General features: G+C 34.7%; 1 protein-coding gene across 1 annotated transcript; it reads left to right on the forward strand.

Annotated features, from left to right (window-relative positions):
• The first annotated feature begins 821 nt into the window (after window positions 1-821).
• Window positions 822-1751, forward strand: LOC118898771 (olfactory receptor 4P4-like). Its single transcript, XM_036859268.1, has one exon. The coding sequence runs from the start codon at window positions 822-824 to the stop codon at window positions 1749-1751; it is 930 nt and encodes a 309-aa protein (XP_036715163.1).
• Window positions 1752-12503: the final 10752 nt, after the last annotated feature.

Below are 12503 nucleotides of genomic sequence, written 5' to 3' on the forward strand. Positions count from 1 at the left end.
CCTCTAATTATTCTTTGGAATAATTAGGGCAAAAGCAAATTTTTTATATAACAATAATCTGTCTTCCTATATTCAGATGCCCAGCATTGTGCTTAAGTTCTCTGTTTCCAGCCTCTCCATTTTCTGAATCTTGACCACACATGCCTAGAAGGAGAGTCACTGAAACTATTTTCAACTAATTTAGGTATGTTCTGTGATGATTAAAAGCACCTTTTTTAAATTTCAAGAATAAATATTTAGTTCCACTGAATGGGTGGAATGTTCATGTGTGATTTTTACATGATTTACATGCACATTGAGAAGGGGACAGATTTGCTTAAAGTTACACAGGTAGCTAAAGGCAAGGATGGAGAATGACCTTATGTCTTTTACAGAGATGGACAAGAGCTGGAATTTCATTTGTTCAGTGAATGCTATTGCATACAAGAGCATGAAATCTGGTATCAGAGTCGGTTTCATCTTAGATTGATTGCAATTTAATATCTTAATGATTTGGTGTAATTAATTGAACCCTCCTATTTTTTGTTTTCCAGTATGCAAAATGAGTATCAGAATATTACCTACTGGTTGGGTTGTTATGAGTTAATTAACTGCAAAATGTTTACAAATGTTCCAGACACAAATATTCTTTTATTAAAAATCATTTGAAATATGATGCCCTTAATCAAAAAATAGTCTGTAGTAAATACTCTATGACCTACATTTTTATTCAATGCAAATAGTCCAAAACTTTTAAAAAAGTGCTATTAAATATGTATTATGTTCTGTATCGTTTCAGATGAATTGAGTTTCTGTGTGTACTCTGATCTCAACTCAACTTCATGGAAAATCAGAACAATGTCACGGAATTTGTTTTCATGGGACTATGGGGAAATAAGAAAATAGAGCCACTATTCTTCTTCTTGTTTCTCCTATGTTACCTGTCTGTATTAATGGGGAATATCATCATCTTACTCACAATCACCTGTAGCCATCTAATCCAACAACCAATGTACTACTTTCTCTGTCACCTTTCCCTCATGGACCTCTGCTACACCTCCACTGTGGTCCCCAGGCTAGTCAGGGACTTAGCTGCAGCAAGAAAAAACATTTCCTATAACAACTGTATGACCCAGCTCTTCACTGCCCACTTGCTGGCAGGTGTGGAAATATTCATCTTGGTGTCTATGGCTTTTGACCGCTATGTTGCCATTGTCAAGCCTTTGCACTACATGGTCATCATGAACAGGCAGAGGTGTAACATGTTAATCATAATGGCCTGGGTTGTGGGTTTTTGGCATTCTATTGCTCTACTTCTCATGGTACTCAATTTACCTTTCTGTGGTCCTAATAAGTTAGATCACTACATATGTGATGTGAAGCCTCTTTTGAAACTGGTGTGCAAAGATATTCATGTTGTAAGTATCTTAGTGATTGCAAATTCAGGGATGGTGGTGCTTGCCATATTTCTTGCCCTAGTAGCTTCTTACATAGTCATATTATATAATCTTAGAGTACGCTCCTCTATAGGGCGACAAAAAGCTCTTTCAACCTGTAGTTCTCACATAATGGTTGTAGTTTTATTCTTTGTGCCCTGTATCTATACTTATGCTCTACCTGCAGGGACTGAGAACAAGGATAAGGAAATCTCTCTGTTTTACACTGTGATTGCCCCCATGCTGAATCCTCTCATCTATACCCTGAGAAACATGGAGATGAAAATCGCCATGCGGAAGGTATGGTCTAAAGTGGTACATTCAGATTTAAAGTAAATAGGGTGATATTCATTGTGCTTTAGAATTTATGTCCCCAGGACATGTATACTTTGAGATGTTATGGAAAGCATATACACTTTCTTTGGGGAGTTGGACTAAATGACCTCTGACCTTATATGAGCCAAAGAAGCAAGTTACTGTGATTCAGATTGCCACCTGCATTTTAAAGGATCCAAGTAGTTCTAGGTGTGACCAATTGGATTTGAGAAATGCAGAAACTGTTCTTCTAAAGCACACCTTCCATCATATCATGGGCATCTCCAAAAATTGCTGTGGAACCCTATTTTCCTTGGAATGAAATCCAACCTTCTCACATATGCATTAGAAAATTGTTCAAATATAACTAGCTAATCTCAGAAGTCACCACATTGAAAGTATGGTGTTATAATGATAAGCTACGTGGTTAAGGAGAGCTGGGTGACTACTCACTTCGTAAGTTTTTATGCCTTTGTCTTGGAAATTTGCTTTAATTACATTGTTTCCATTTTGAAAATTTCTATGAAATGAGATAATATTATACTTCATAAAATGTTATATTAATTGGGCTAACACTTAATTTTTGTAAGGTATATGGCTACCAGAAACTCATATTAGGTACTTTTCTTCTCTCTTTACCTTTCTTCCCTCGATTCCCTTTGATTGGATGCTTTCATCCAGCTACACTGGGCTCCTCTACTTTCTCTAAACTTACTCTAGAATCTGTTAACTCTATGATTTTTTTCTTCTATCTCCTCTGACTACGATGCCCCCACCCCTAGGCTTTAGGGTCCATGTCTTAAATATAATTCACATTTTAGAAGTTATCTTATTCAGGAATATTTTGCAGATCCATCAATAGACCAGAGGTATTTCTGATTCCTTCCCTACTCTTTTTATTGCTTTTCAGCTGTACATTTACTGTATATCAAACAACTCTATGCTCCATACTAGCGTTTCTTCTTGTGAATTGTATTTTACCTGTTTGGCTGAGACAAAGATTATATGCTATATCTTTATTTTTCTTTGTATGTCTCTTTCTTTCATAATAAATCTGGCACAAATTAAGATGTAATTAAACAGTTATGGAATTAAATTCAAAGACACTATATTCTCTTTTTTATTTGACTGTATACATCATTCTCATATATCTAGAACTTCCCCTTATGTCCTTAACAAACATGCATTAATAATAAAATCAGTAATACCAGAAAGGCTAAAAAATTAACATAAATCCCATGTAACTATCAGGCAGGGAATGCTGAAGAAACTGTCTTTTCCCCATTGTATATTTTTGCCTCCTTTGTCAAAGATTAATTGTCCAAGGATGTGTGGGTTTATTTCTGGTCTCTATTCTGTTCCATTGATCCATATGTTTGTTTTTGTACCAATATCATGCCGTTTTGACTACTGTAATTTTGTATAGTCTGAAGACTGGGAGCGTGATACCTTCAGCTTTGTTTTTTTCTCAAGTTTGCTTTGGCAATTTGGGGTCTTTTTGGTTCCAGATGAATTTTAGGATTCTTTGTTCTAGTCCTGTAAAAGATGTCGTGGGTATTTTGATAGGGATTGCATTAAATCTCTAGATAGATTTGGGTAGTACGGCCTTTTTAACAATATTAATTCTTCCAATCCAAGAGCATGAGATGTCTTTCCATTTCTTTATATCATCTTCGGTTTCCTTCATCAATGTTTTTTAGTTTTCAGAGTACAGGTTTTCACCTCCTTGGTTAAGTTTATTCCTAGGTAGTTTATTCTTTTTTTTTTTTTTTTTAAATATTTGTGCTTTTTTTTTAAATTAGTTAATTTATTTTTGGCTGTGTTGGGTCTTCGTTTCTGTGCGAGGGCTTTCTCTAGTTGTGGCAAGCGGGGGCCACTCTTCATCGCGGTGCGCGGGCCTCTCACTATCGCGGCCTCTCTTGCTGCGGAGCACAGGCTCCAGACGCGCAGGCTCAGTAGTTGTGGCTCACGGGCCTAGTTGCTCCGCAGCATGTGGGATCTTCCCAGACCAGGGCTCGAACCCGTGTCCCCTGCATTGGCAGGCAGATTCTCAACCACTGCGCCACCAGGGAAGCCCTAGGTAGTTTATTCTTTTCATGTGATTTCAACGAGGATTTTTTAATATTTTCTCCCTATGATAGTTCATTATTAGTGTATGGAAAAATTAATAAAACTAGTAAAATACAAATAAGACGTGGCCTAAAAACCACAAATAAACCAACAAATAAACCAACAGCAAAATGCATTTGGCTGCACATGAATGTTTATAGCGGCTTTATTAATAATTGCCAAACCTTGGAAGCAACTAAGATGCCCTTCAGTAGGTAAATAGATAAACTGTGACACATCTGGACAACGTAATACTCTTCAGTGTTAAAACAAAATGAGCTATCAAGCCATGAGAAGACATGGAGGACACTTAAATGTATATTATTACATAAAAGAGGCCAATCCAAAAATGGTACATACTGTATGATTCCAACTTTATGACATTGTGGAAAAGGCAAAACTAAGGAGACAGTAAAATGATCAGTTGTTGCCAAGGGTTACAGAGGAGGGAGGGAAGAAGAGGTTCAGTACAGAGGAAACTCTTCTGTATGTTACGAAAATTGTGGATACATGTCATTATACAGGTCAAAATCCATAGAATGCACAGCACCAAGAATGAACTCTAAAGTAGGACTTCTGTGTGATAATGATGTGTCAGTAGGTTCATCTGTTTGCAACAAGTGTACAAGTCTGGGAGGGAGGTGTCCATGTGTGAGGAAAGGGGGTATATAAAAACTCTCTGTACTTTCCACTCAATTTTGCTGTGATCCTAAAACTGTTCTAAAAGTAAATGAATAATTGAAAAAATACATTGTGCCGCAATAGATAAAGCAAATCATCTTATAAGTGGAATGAGGAAGAGACTCTGAGGAAGTATTTATAAAGAAACCGGAAGAAAAATGTTTGAAACACCTTTTTGCATGCTTAATAAGACTTGAAAAAAACCTCTTTAAAAAGACAGCAAATGAGCTGTTTGTATATTTTGGAGATTAACCCTTTGTCAGTTGCTTTGTTTGCAAATACTTTCTCCCATTCTGAGGGTTGGTTTTTGTCTTGTTTATGTTTTCCTTTGCTGTGCAAAAGCTTTTAAGTTTCATTAGGTCCCATTTGTTTATTTCTGTTTTTATTTCCATTTCACTAGGAGGTGGGTCAAAAAGGATCTTCCTGTGATTTATGTCATAGAGTGTTCTGCCTATGTTTTCCTCTAAGAATTTTATAGTGTCTGGCTTTACATTTAGATCTTTAATCCATTTTGAGTTTATTTTTGTGTATGGTATTGGGGAGTATTCTAATTTCATTCTTTTACATGTAGCTGTCCAGTTTTCCCATTACCACTTATTGAAGAGGATACCTTTGCTCCATTGTATATTCTGGCCTCCTTTGTCATAGCTTAGGTGACCATATGTGCATGGGTTTATCTCTGGGCTTTCTTTCCTGTTCCATTGATCTATATTTCTGTTTTTATGCCAGTACCATACTGTCTTGATTACTGTAGCTTTGTAGTACAGTCTGAAGTCAGGGAGTCTGATTCCTCCAGCTCCATTTTTGTCTCTCAAGATTGGTTTTGCTATTCGAGGTCTTTTGTGTTTCCATACAAATTATAAAAGTTTTTGTTCTAGTTCTGTGAGAAATGCCATTGGTAATTTGATAGTGATTGCATTGAATCTGTAAATTGCTTTGGGTAGTATAGTCATTTTCACAACGTTGATTCCTCCAATCCAAGAACATGGTATATTTCTCCATCTGTTTGTGTCAACTTTGATTCTTTCATCAGTATCTTATAGTTTTCGGTGTACAGGTCTTCATACATTAACACATATAGGTGGAATCTGAAAAAAAATGGTATAGCCGATCTTATTTACAAAGCAGAAATAGAGACAGATGTGGAGGAAAAAAAGTATGGATACCAAGGGGTGGTGGTGGGATGAATTGGGAGATTGGGTTTGACATATATATATACTATTGATACTATGTATAAAATAGATAACTAATGAGAACCTGTTGTATAGCACAGGGAAATCTACTCAGTGCTCTGTGGTGACCTAAATGAGAAGGAAACCCAAAAAAGGGGCGATATATGTATATATATAGCTGATGCACTTTGCTGTACAGTATAAACTAACACAATATTGTAAAACAACTATACTCTAATAAAAATTTTAAAAAAAGAAGAAAATTAATAAACAAACAAACAAACACAGAAAATGTAAGAGAGAAGGGACTGGATAACCGGATTTTATGAAAAGGAAGATAAAGTACTGAAAGTGTTTTGACATATGTAAATGCAATGCAAGAATTACAACCAATCTGGAGGTAGTGTTCAAAGAAGGATAAAGAGCAGAGAAAACAATGAGTGAGATAAAATTAAGTAGAGCTGTTAATAGCAGGGAGGAATTGGACAAACTGCTATCTCAGCAGCTACTTATAAAGAAACCACCAATTTTAGTTTATTTTTGAAAAACCATCACAAAATATTTGTCAGTAAAAGTTTACTGACTTTAAATATTTTACATGTACTCAGTCTAAATGTTGAAAAAGAATATGTTGAAAATGACCAATTTTATTATCAGAAAATTTTTATTTCATTGTTTATGAAACAGAAAAATAAATCCTTCTAAATTAAATGAGCCCATACATAAAGAACACATGTGGTTTTCTTGAAAAAAATATTTTCTAAGAAGACTTCAAACGTAACATCTCTCTTTATTTAAGTGTATGTGCTGTTCTCACATGTCCAAAACCTCCCTTTATGTCATTAACAGTGATGCATTAATAACAAAACATGGGATGTCTGGAAGCCCCCAAATTTAAAATGTATCCCCATGTTCCTATGACAGAGATAATTATATAGAGTAGACTCTCAGCCCCTATAATGTGTTTTGTTTTGTTTTTTTGTAAAGACTCTATTGTTTAGAGCAGTCTTAGATTCACAGACAAATGGGAGGAAGTACAGAGACTTCCCATATATTCCTATCCTCATACATGCACAGCCTCTCCCATTATCAAGATCTCCCACCAGAGTGGTACATTTCTTAAAACTGATACACTTACACTGACACATCATAATCACCCAAAGTCCATAGATTACATTACTGTTCACTCTTGTTGCCGTTGATTCTATGGGTACGGACAAATGTGTGATGACGTGTATGGGATTGCACAGAGTAATTTCACTACCCTAAAAATCCCCTGTGCTCCTCCTATTTATCCCTCCTCCCCATATAATGTCTTTTATTTATTAATTTTCTTCATTAAAGAGAGGGAATTTTGAGGAGGTCTCACAAGAATGCTATGAAACAACTATGAAGCCGATTTGATTTTTTCCCCAAGGGACAACCAAAATTTATTAGCAGAAAATATAATAGTGTAATAGATTAAGTCCACACCTACACTCTGTTGAGCTAAGATTATGCATTTGCTTGTCATTTCATTTTTATTTTATATTTATATATTTTGTATTTTTACAAAATATATATATATTTTGTATGTATATTTATTTTCTAGCCTGTAGCATAATATCTGGTATTTCAAAAATATCTGTCAAATAAACATATAAAGAACTTTATCAATTATTTGGTCAATATATGACTGTCTGGATAGACTAAGAAATATTTATGGTTGTAAATGTGTAATTTAAGAAATTTTGTCTATCACTATATGATTTTATTGGAAATTTAAAAGCCTATATATCTATTTGTTTTGAAGTATATTGCTATATAATGTTGTGTTAGTTTTAGGTGTGCAGCAAAATGATTCAGTTTACATACCTATATTTTATTAATGAATACCATTCCTGCTAATGAGCACTCATATTACACAGTCACATCATTTAATTCCCAGGACTGTCAAAATCATCAGGCTCGAAGAAGCTTAGAATCTTGGATATGGCCTAAAGGAAAGATTAAAGGCAATCCTGTAAATAAATTCATATAATCCATAAAATGAAAAGTATTAGAAAGGGATTCTAGAAAAAAGGGATAAATAAAAGAAAATTAACTCTCAGCAGAACAATTTCAGATGATCTGTGACAAACTCAAGAATTGAGGTTGTAAATGAGGCACTTGCATTCTTGTCTAAGGAGTATCCTGGTGTGTGTGTGTGTGTGTGTGTGTGTGTGTGTGTGTGTGTTAGGTAGAGATATGACCAGCTAGCCCTTCTGTGTATTGACACAAGTGAGCTTGAGAGAAGCATGACCATGATCAATATCAGCCTAAAATATGCTGAAATGAACAACCAGTAAAACACTGGGTTGTGATATCCTTCATTCTGAAGTGCTAGAATCTCTCATTTTCCCAAGGTTATTCAACTTTCAAAGCCTGGAGGTAATTACTAAACTGATCAAAACCTGTTTTTTTTCACTCACAAAAGGCACTCAATTCTTTTTCTGCTGTTTGAGCTAGTCATTTAACTTCTAAAGGCTCATGTTCTTATCAATGCAATATAGGTAATCCTACTTATGTCATTATTGTGAGATGAAATTATGTAATAAAGTTGAAGCATGAAATAATCTCTCAATAGATTGTTGTTATTACAATTACTTTCTAACAGATAAGGTATTATAAAAACAGATTTCCTGAAGTCTTACATGTTTGAAGGAAAACTTTAATATGTGGATTTGAGTATGAGAGAAGGAATTGGTTACCTGAACTTCAGGGTGCACGTTTTGGACTGAGCATGTATGACCTGCGGAAGTGAAGTGGTGTAGGAGAAAAACAAAATGGTAAACAGAATAAAAGTTATGCTGTACATTTAGTGCTGATTACCCCTGATATTTTGTTATATTCTCAGTAATAAATAATTTCTGCTTTGAAATGTGTATAACAGAACAGAATATCTATCCTTTTATCTTTTCTCCTTCCTCTATTTCTCAACCATCAATTCCATGAAGGTTATTCCCTGCCAAAAATTCACCAGGTTCCCGTCCTGTTGTTGCAGGTCACTGATTTGATCACATAGATAGATGTAATCTACCCATGAGGATTGCTCTAGATAAGGATCTGTATTTGGACTATAGCTGCCTGGCTTTGGTTCTCTTTATCTTTCCTCATCTCAGACTTTCCCAAAAGTTAACTTAGATTATTCCATGCAACATTATTTCCTGCTTTCCTTCAGAATGCAATTTGAGCTCAGGGCAGGCAGTTTCCTGAACTCTCTGACTAGAGCATGGTGAGGCCTCCCGAGAAACAGTGCCTGACCCAGGCTAACGCAAGGATGAGGAGAAAGTCATAGTCAGACAATGCCCACAGCTCCAGGGACATGACCTTGGACAGAAGCTCAGAGGCTTTTGGTGAAGCTCTGGTTAGAAATGCCTCTGGGAATATAATTTTTTAGACTATTCAAAAGGCTATTAATCCTTGCATTGTCATATAAGTCATATTCTGCTCTTCTGAACCAAATTTGTTTTAGGCATGGGAGTAAAATAAATGACTCCCAGGACTGAAAATGTATGTTTGCTTTTGTAAGAATTTAAAAACATTTATTTTTGTTTATTTATGTATGTATATATGTATGTATGTATATATGTGTGTGTTTGTTTTAGTCTGAAGATTCATTGGTTCCATCACTTACTTACGTTCCACTCCCCTTGCAAATATATACGACTTTCTAAGACATGTTGATTTCCAAAGTAATTTTAGAGAACTGACATAAATGTGTTTGAATAATTAGTTTGTAAATCACTCCATTTTATTTCAGGTTTAAATACTGGGGAAGAATCAGCAAAGTGAGTATCTCAGGAGGGATTGTTTCCTGAGGTATTTCAAATTATTTCTTGTCTTATTCACTATATTTCTGAATTATGTAGTAGTATATCAAATCTATAAATGTGAACAATGCTGCTTTAAGAGGTTAGCAATAAGCTCAATGTTCATAAACAGCATGGAAGGGGAGAAAGTTAATTCCATTTACTGAGTTTCTTATTAAAAGAGTTTGGTATATAGGACAAGAAGATATTTAATAAAACTGATGAGAAAAATGTTTGGATAGTATCTGCGTTCGAAATGGGTGATTGATTTCTCATGGAACATTAGCATGATTGCTCAGATTTTAAATTCTACACCTCCACCTTATGTAACTACAGTTACAGTGAAATAAGACAAAAATAAAGGCATATTGCACTTAATATCAAACTATTGGAAATATTTAGGTAATAGTTTTCTTTGTATATTTGGATTGTTACTGCTATAAAAACACAATTTGAATCAAAACAGTTTACTATTGAGTTTATTATACTTCATGTTTCTACCTCTTTCTTTGTTGCCACTATTCTAATCACTTATAGAGTGGGTGCATAATATTTCTTCCTTTCTTCATCTATGATTTCAATTATTTGACAAATTGAGATAATTGAGAATATATGATCAAGAATACATATGTTCTGTGTTTCAATGACAGTAATTCTCTCATCTGACTATAATCACCTGTTTCTTTTTCTCCTGCACTGGTCATAAAAGTATTTTCCCTCAGAATTTGGGATGGGATTTTAAGACCTATAGTGGATTAAATATCTTTATTGATCTAGAGAAAGAGCCAGAATCCTACCTTAAGAAATGCACATTTTGCTAAAGCTGATGGAAAATTATTTCACAGTGATTTATAATAGAGAATGCTGGACCACATATTTATACTAACTGCAAGATATATCCCCCAAATTAGTCATAAAGACAGATAGGGTGACTTGGTAACCTGTAACCTTGCATATTTTTTTTCTATTGAGATTAGGACTCAAAATACTTTCTCTCACTGTTATCCTCCATGACACCTCATCTTGCTCGGCTCTCAAGCATAGGAAGCAGCCCCACACTGAGTGGAAATCAGAACATCTGTCCTTCCGTATCCACAGTGTATTACTTTCTCATGCTAAGAAATTACTTAGATTATCTTTATTTGAGTCTCTTTTATTGAAAATTGGTGGTTTAGATATATCAAGTGATACCCAGTTTAAGTTGTTTACTAACCTATTGATCTAACGGTTATCTTTTTTTTTTTTTTTAATTATTTATTTATTTATTTATCTATGGCTGTGTTGTATCTTCATTTCTGTGCGAGGGCTTTCTCTAGTTGCGGCAAGTGGGGGCCACTCTTCATCGCGGTGCGCGGGCCTCTCACTATCGCGGCCTCTCTTGTTGCGGAGTACAGGCTCCAGACGCGCAGGCTCAGTAATTGCGGCTCACGGGCCCAGTTGCTCCGCGGCATGTGGGATCTTCCCAGACCAGGGCTCGAACCCGTGTCCCCTGCATTGGCAGGCAGATTCTCAACCACTGCGCCACCAGGGAAGCCCCTAACGGTTATCTTTAAATCAATTTGTTTTAGGTAAATTAATCTATCAGTGGCATAAACAGTATGCCCTCTCCTAAACAAGGAACCATTGTTAGCTATAATAAGGTAAGGAGGAAATTAAACAAAAAATATTAATCTCTATTTAGGTACTGTTAACTGTTGAACACAATGAGCCTGATAGTTTGCTTTGTTAAAAAAAAAGAGGTAAGGAAACGTTCTAGCAATACTGAATTCATAGTAAGAACAAATTGAGGTTTTTTTCTTGGTGTAATTAGAGTTGAATAATAATTTAAAATAGAATTGGTGTCTCATAGTATTGAGCATTTTAAAATGCTGCACTAATTACCTATTTACCATCTAAAATGATCTTAAAGAAACAAGTGTGGAATTTGTGAGCCACTGTAAATGATAGCTTCCAAGTAACTTCACTACAAAAGCATTCTGTATTTCATAAAGTCACCTGAGTGCCCAGATATGGTGCCTACATCTAACCAGACTGCAGTTGAAAGTGTACTGTAGGGTTTACATCCCCACTGAGTATCAGTTAACCTCTCAACATTTTATAAGATAGCTCCCGGAGAGCACTCTGTATTTCACATGCTATTTTCCTCTGTGTAAATAATGTCTCAAGATTGTACAAAAGAGGAAAATGTTAAATCTTCCATCCATTCATTAATGGAACAGTCACTGACTACTGACAATAAATCTATCTTAGAGCTACATTCTATATCAACTTCTTTTGTTAATTTTTATTGCCTAGCTTGTATATAAAACACATAAAATAAAAGAAAGGAATGAATTTGTTGATTGTTTTTCACAACTTCCTTCAGTCGATAGTCTATATTTTGCTGAATCATTTTCAATCCTTCTTTGCTTTTAAGGTCTGTAAGACTATGTTAGTTTTAAATGCCCAATTTGTATTTTTTGTTCACGTCACAAGGAAGATAATTCTTTAAACAAATTAAATAATTCAAGCTGATGTATTTTCAATACAATTTGCATTCGTGGGGATACACTCGCAAATAAAATAGAAAATTTGTCCAGATCATTCTGGAAGAAGTTCATTTGACCCTATCAATAAGGAACATGCTTTAAAAATGTGCCAATCATGTCAAGTAAACTTTTGTTGTTATCTAAATTATATAATTAACGATGGTAAAATATTTTCTCTATAATCTAATATTTAAATATTCTATAATCATTGATGGTAATATAGAAAATTACTTCACTTTTCCCATGATAGAATTATTACACAATAGATTTGTAAATTAAGAGGAAACCAACTTAAATCTATCTATAAGGAATAATTAATATTGTTATTCATTGGATGTCATTGTTTGGTAAATTTAATATTATTATTATGCTGCTATTTTAAAATATAGATTCATGATTTTTCTTGTCAGACATTTAAACCATCCGTTTATAATATATGTCAATCTGAACTAT

The sequence above is a fragment of the Balaenoptera musculus genome, chromosome 8, assembly GCF_009873245.2.
Source record: "Balaenoptera musculus isolate JJ_BM4_2016_0621 chromosome 8, mBalMus1.pri.v3, whole genome shotgun sequence".
NCBI lineage: Eukaryota > Metazoa > Chordata > Mammalia > Artiodactyla > Balaenopteridae > Balaenoptera > Balaenoptera musculus.

Bases quoted from the DNA above. Each gene is read 5' to 3' on its own strand.
- LOC118898771 (XM_036859268.1), top strand. From the start codon at position 822: ATGGAAAATCAGAACAATGTCACGGAATTTGTTTTCATGGGACTATGG.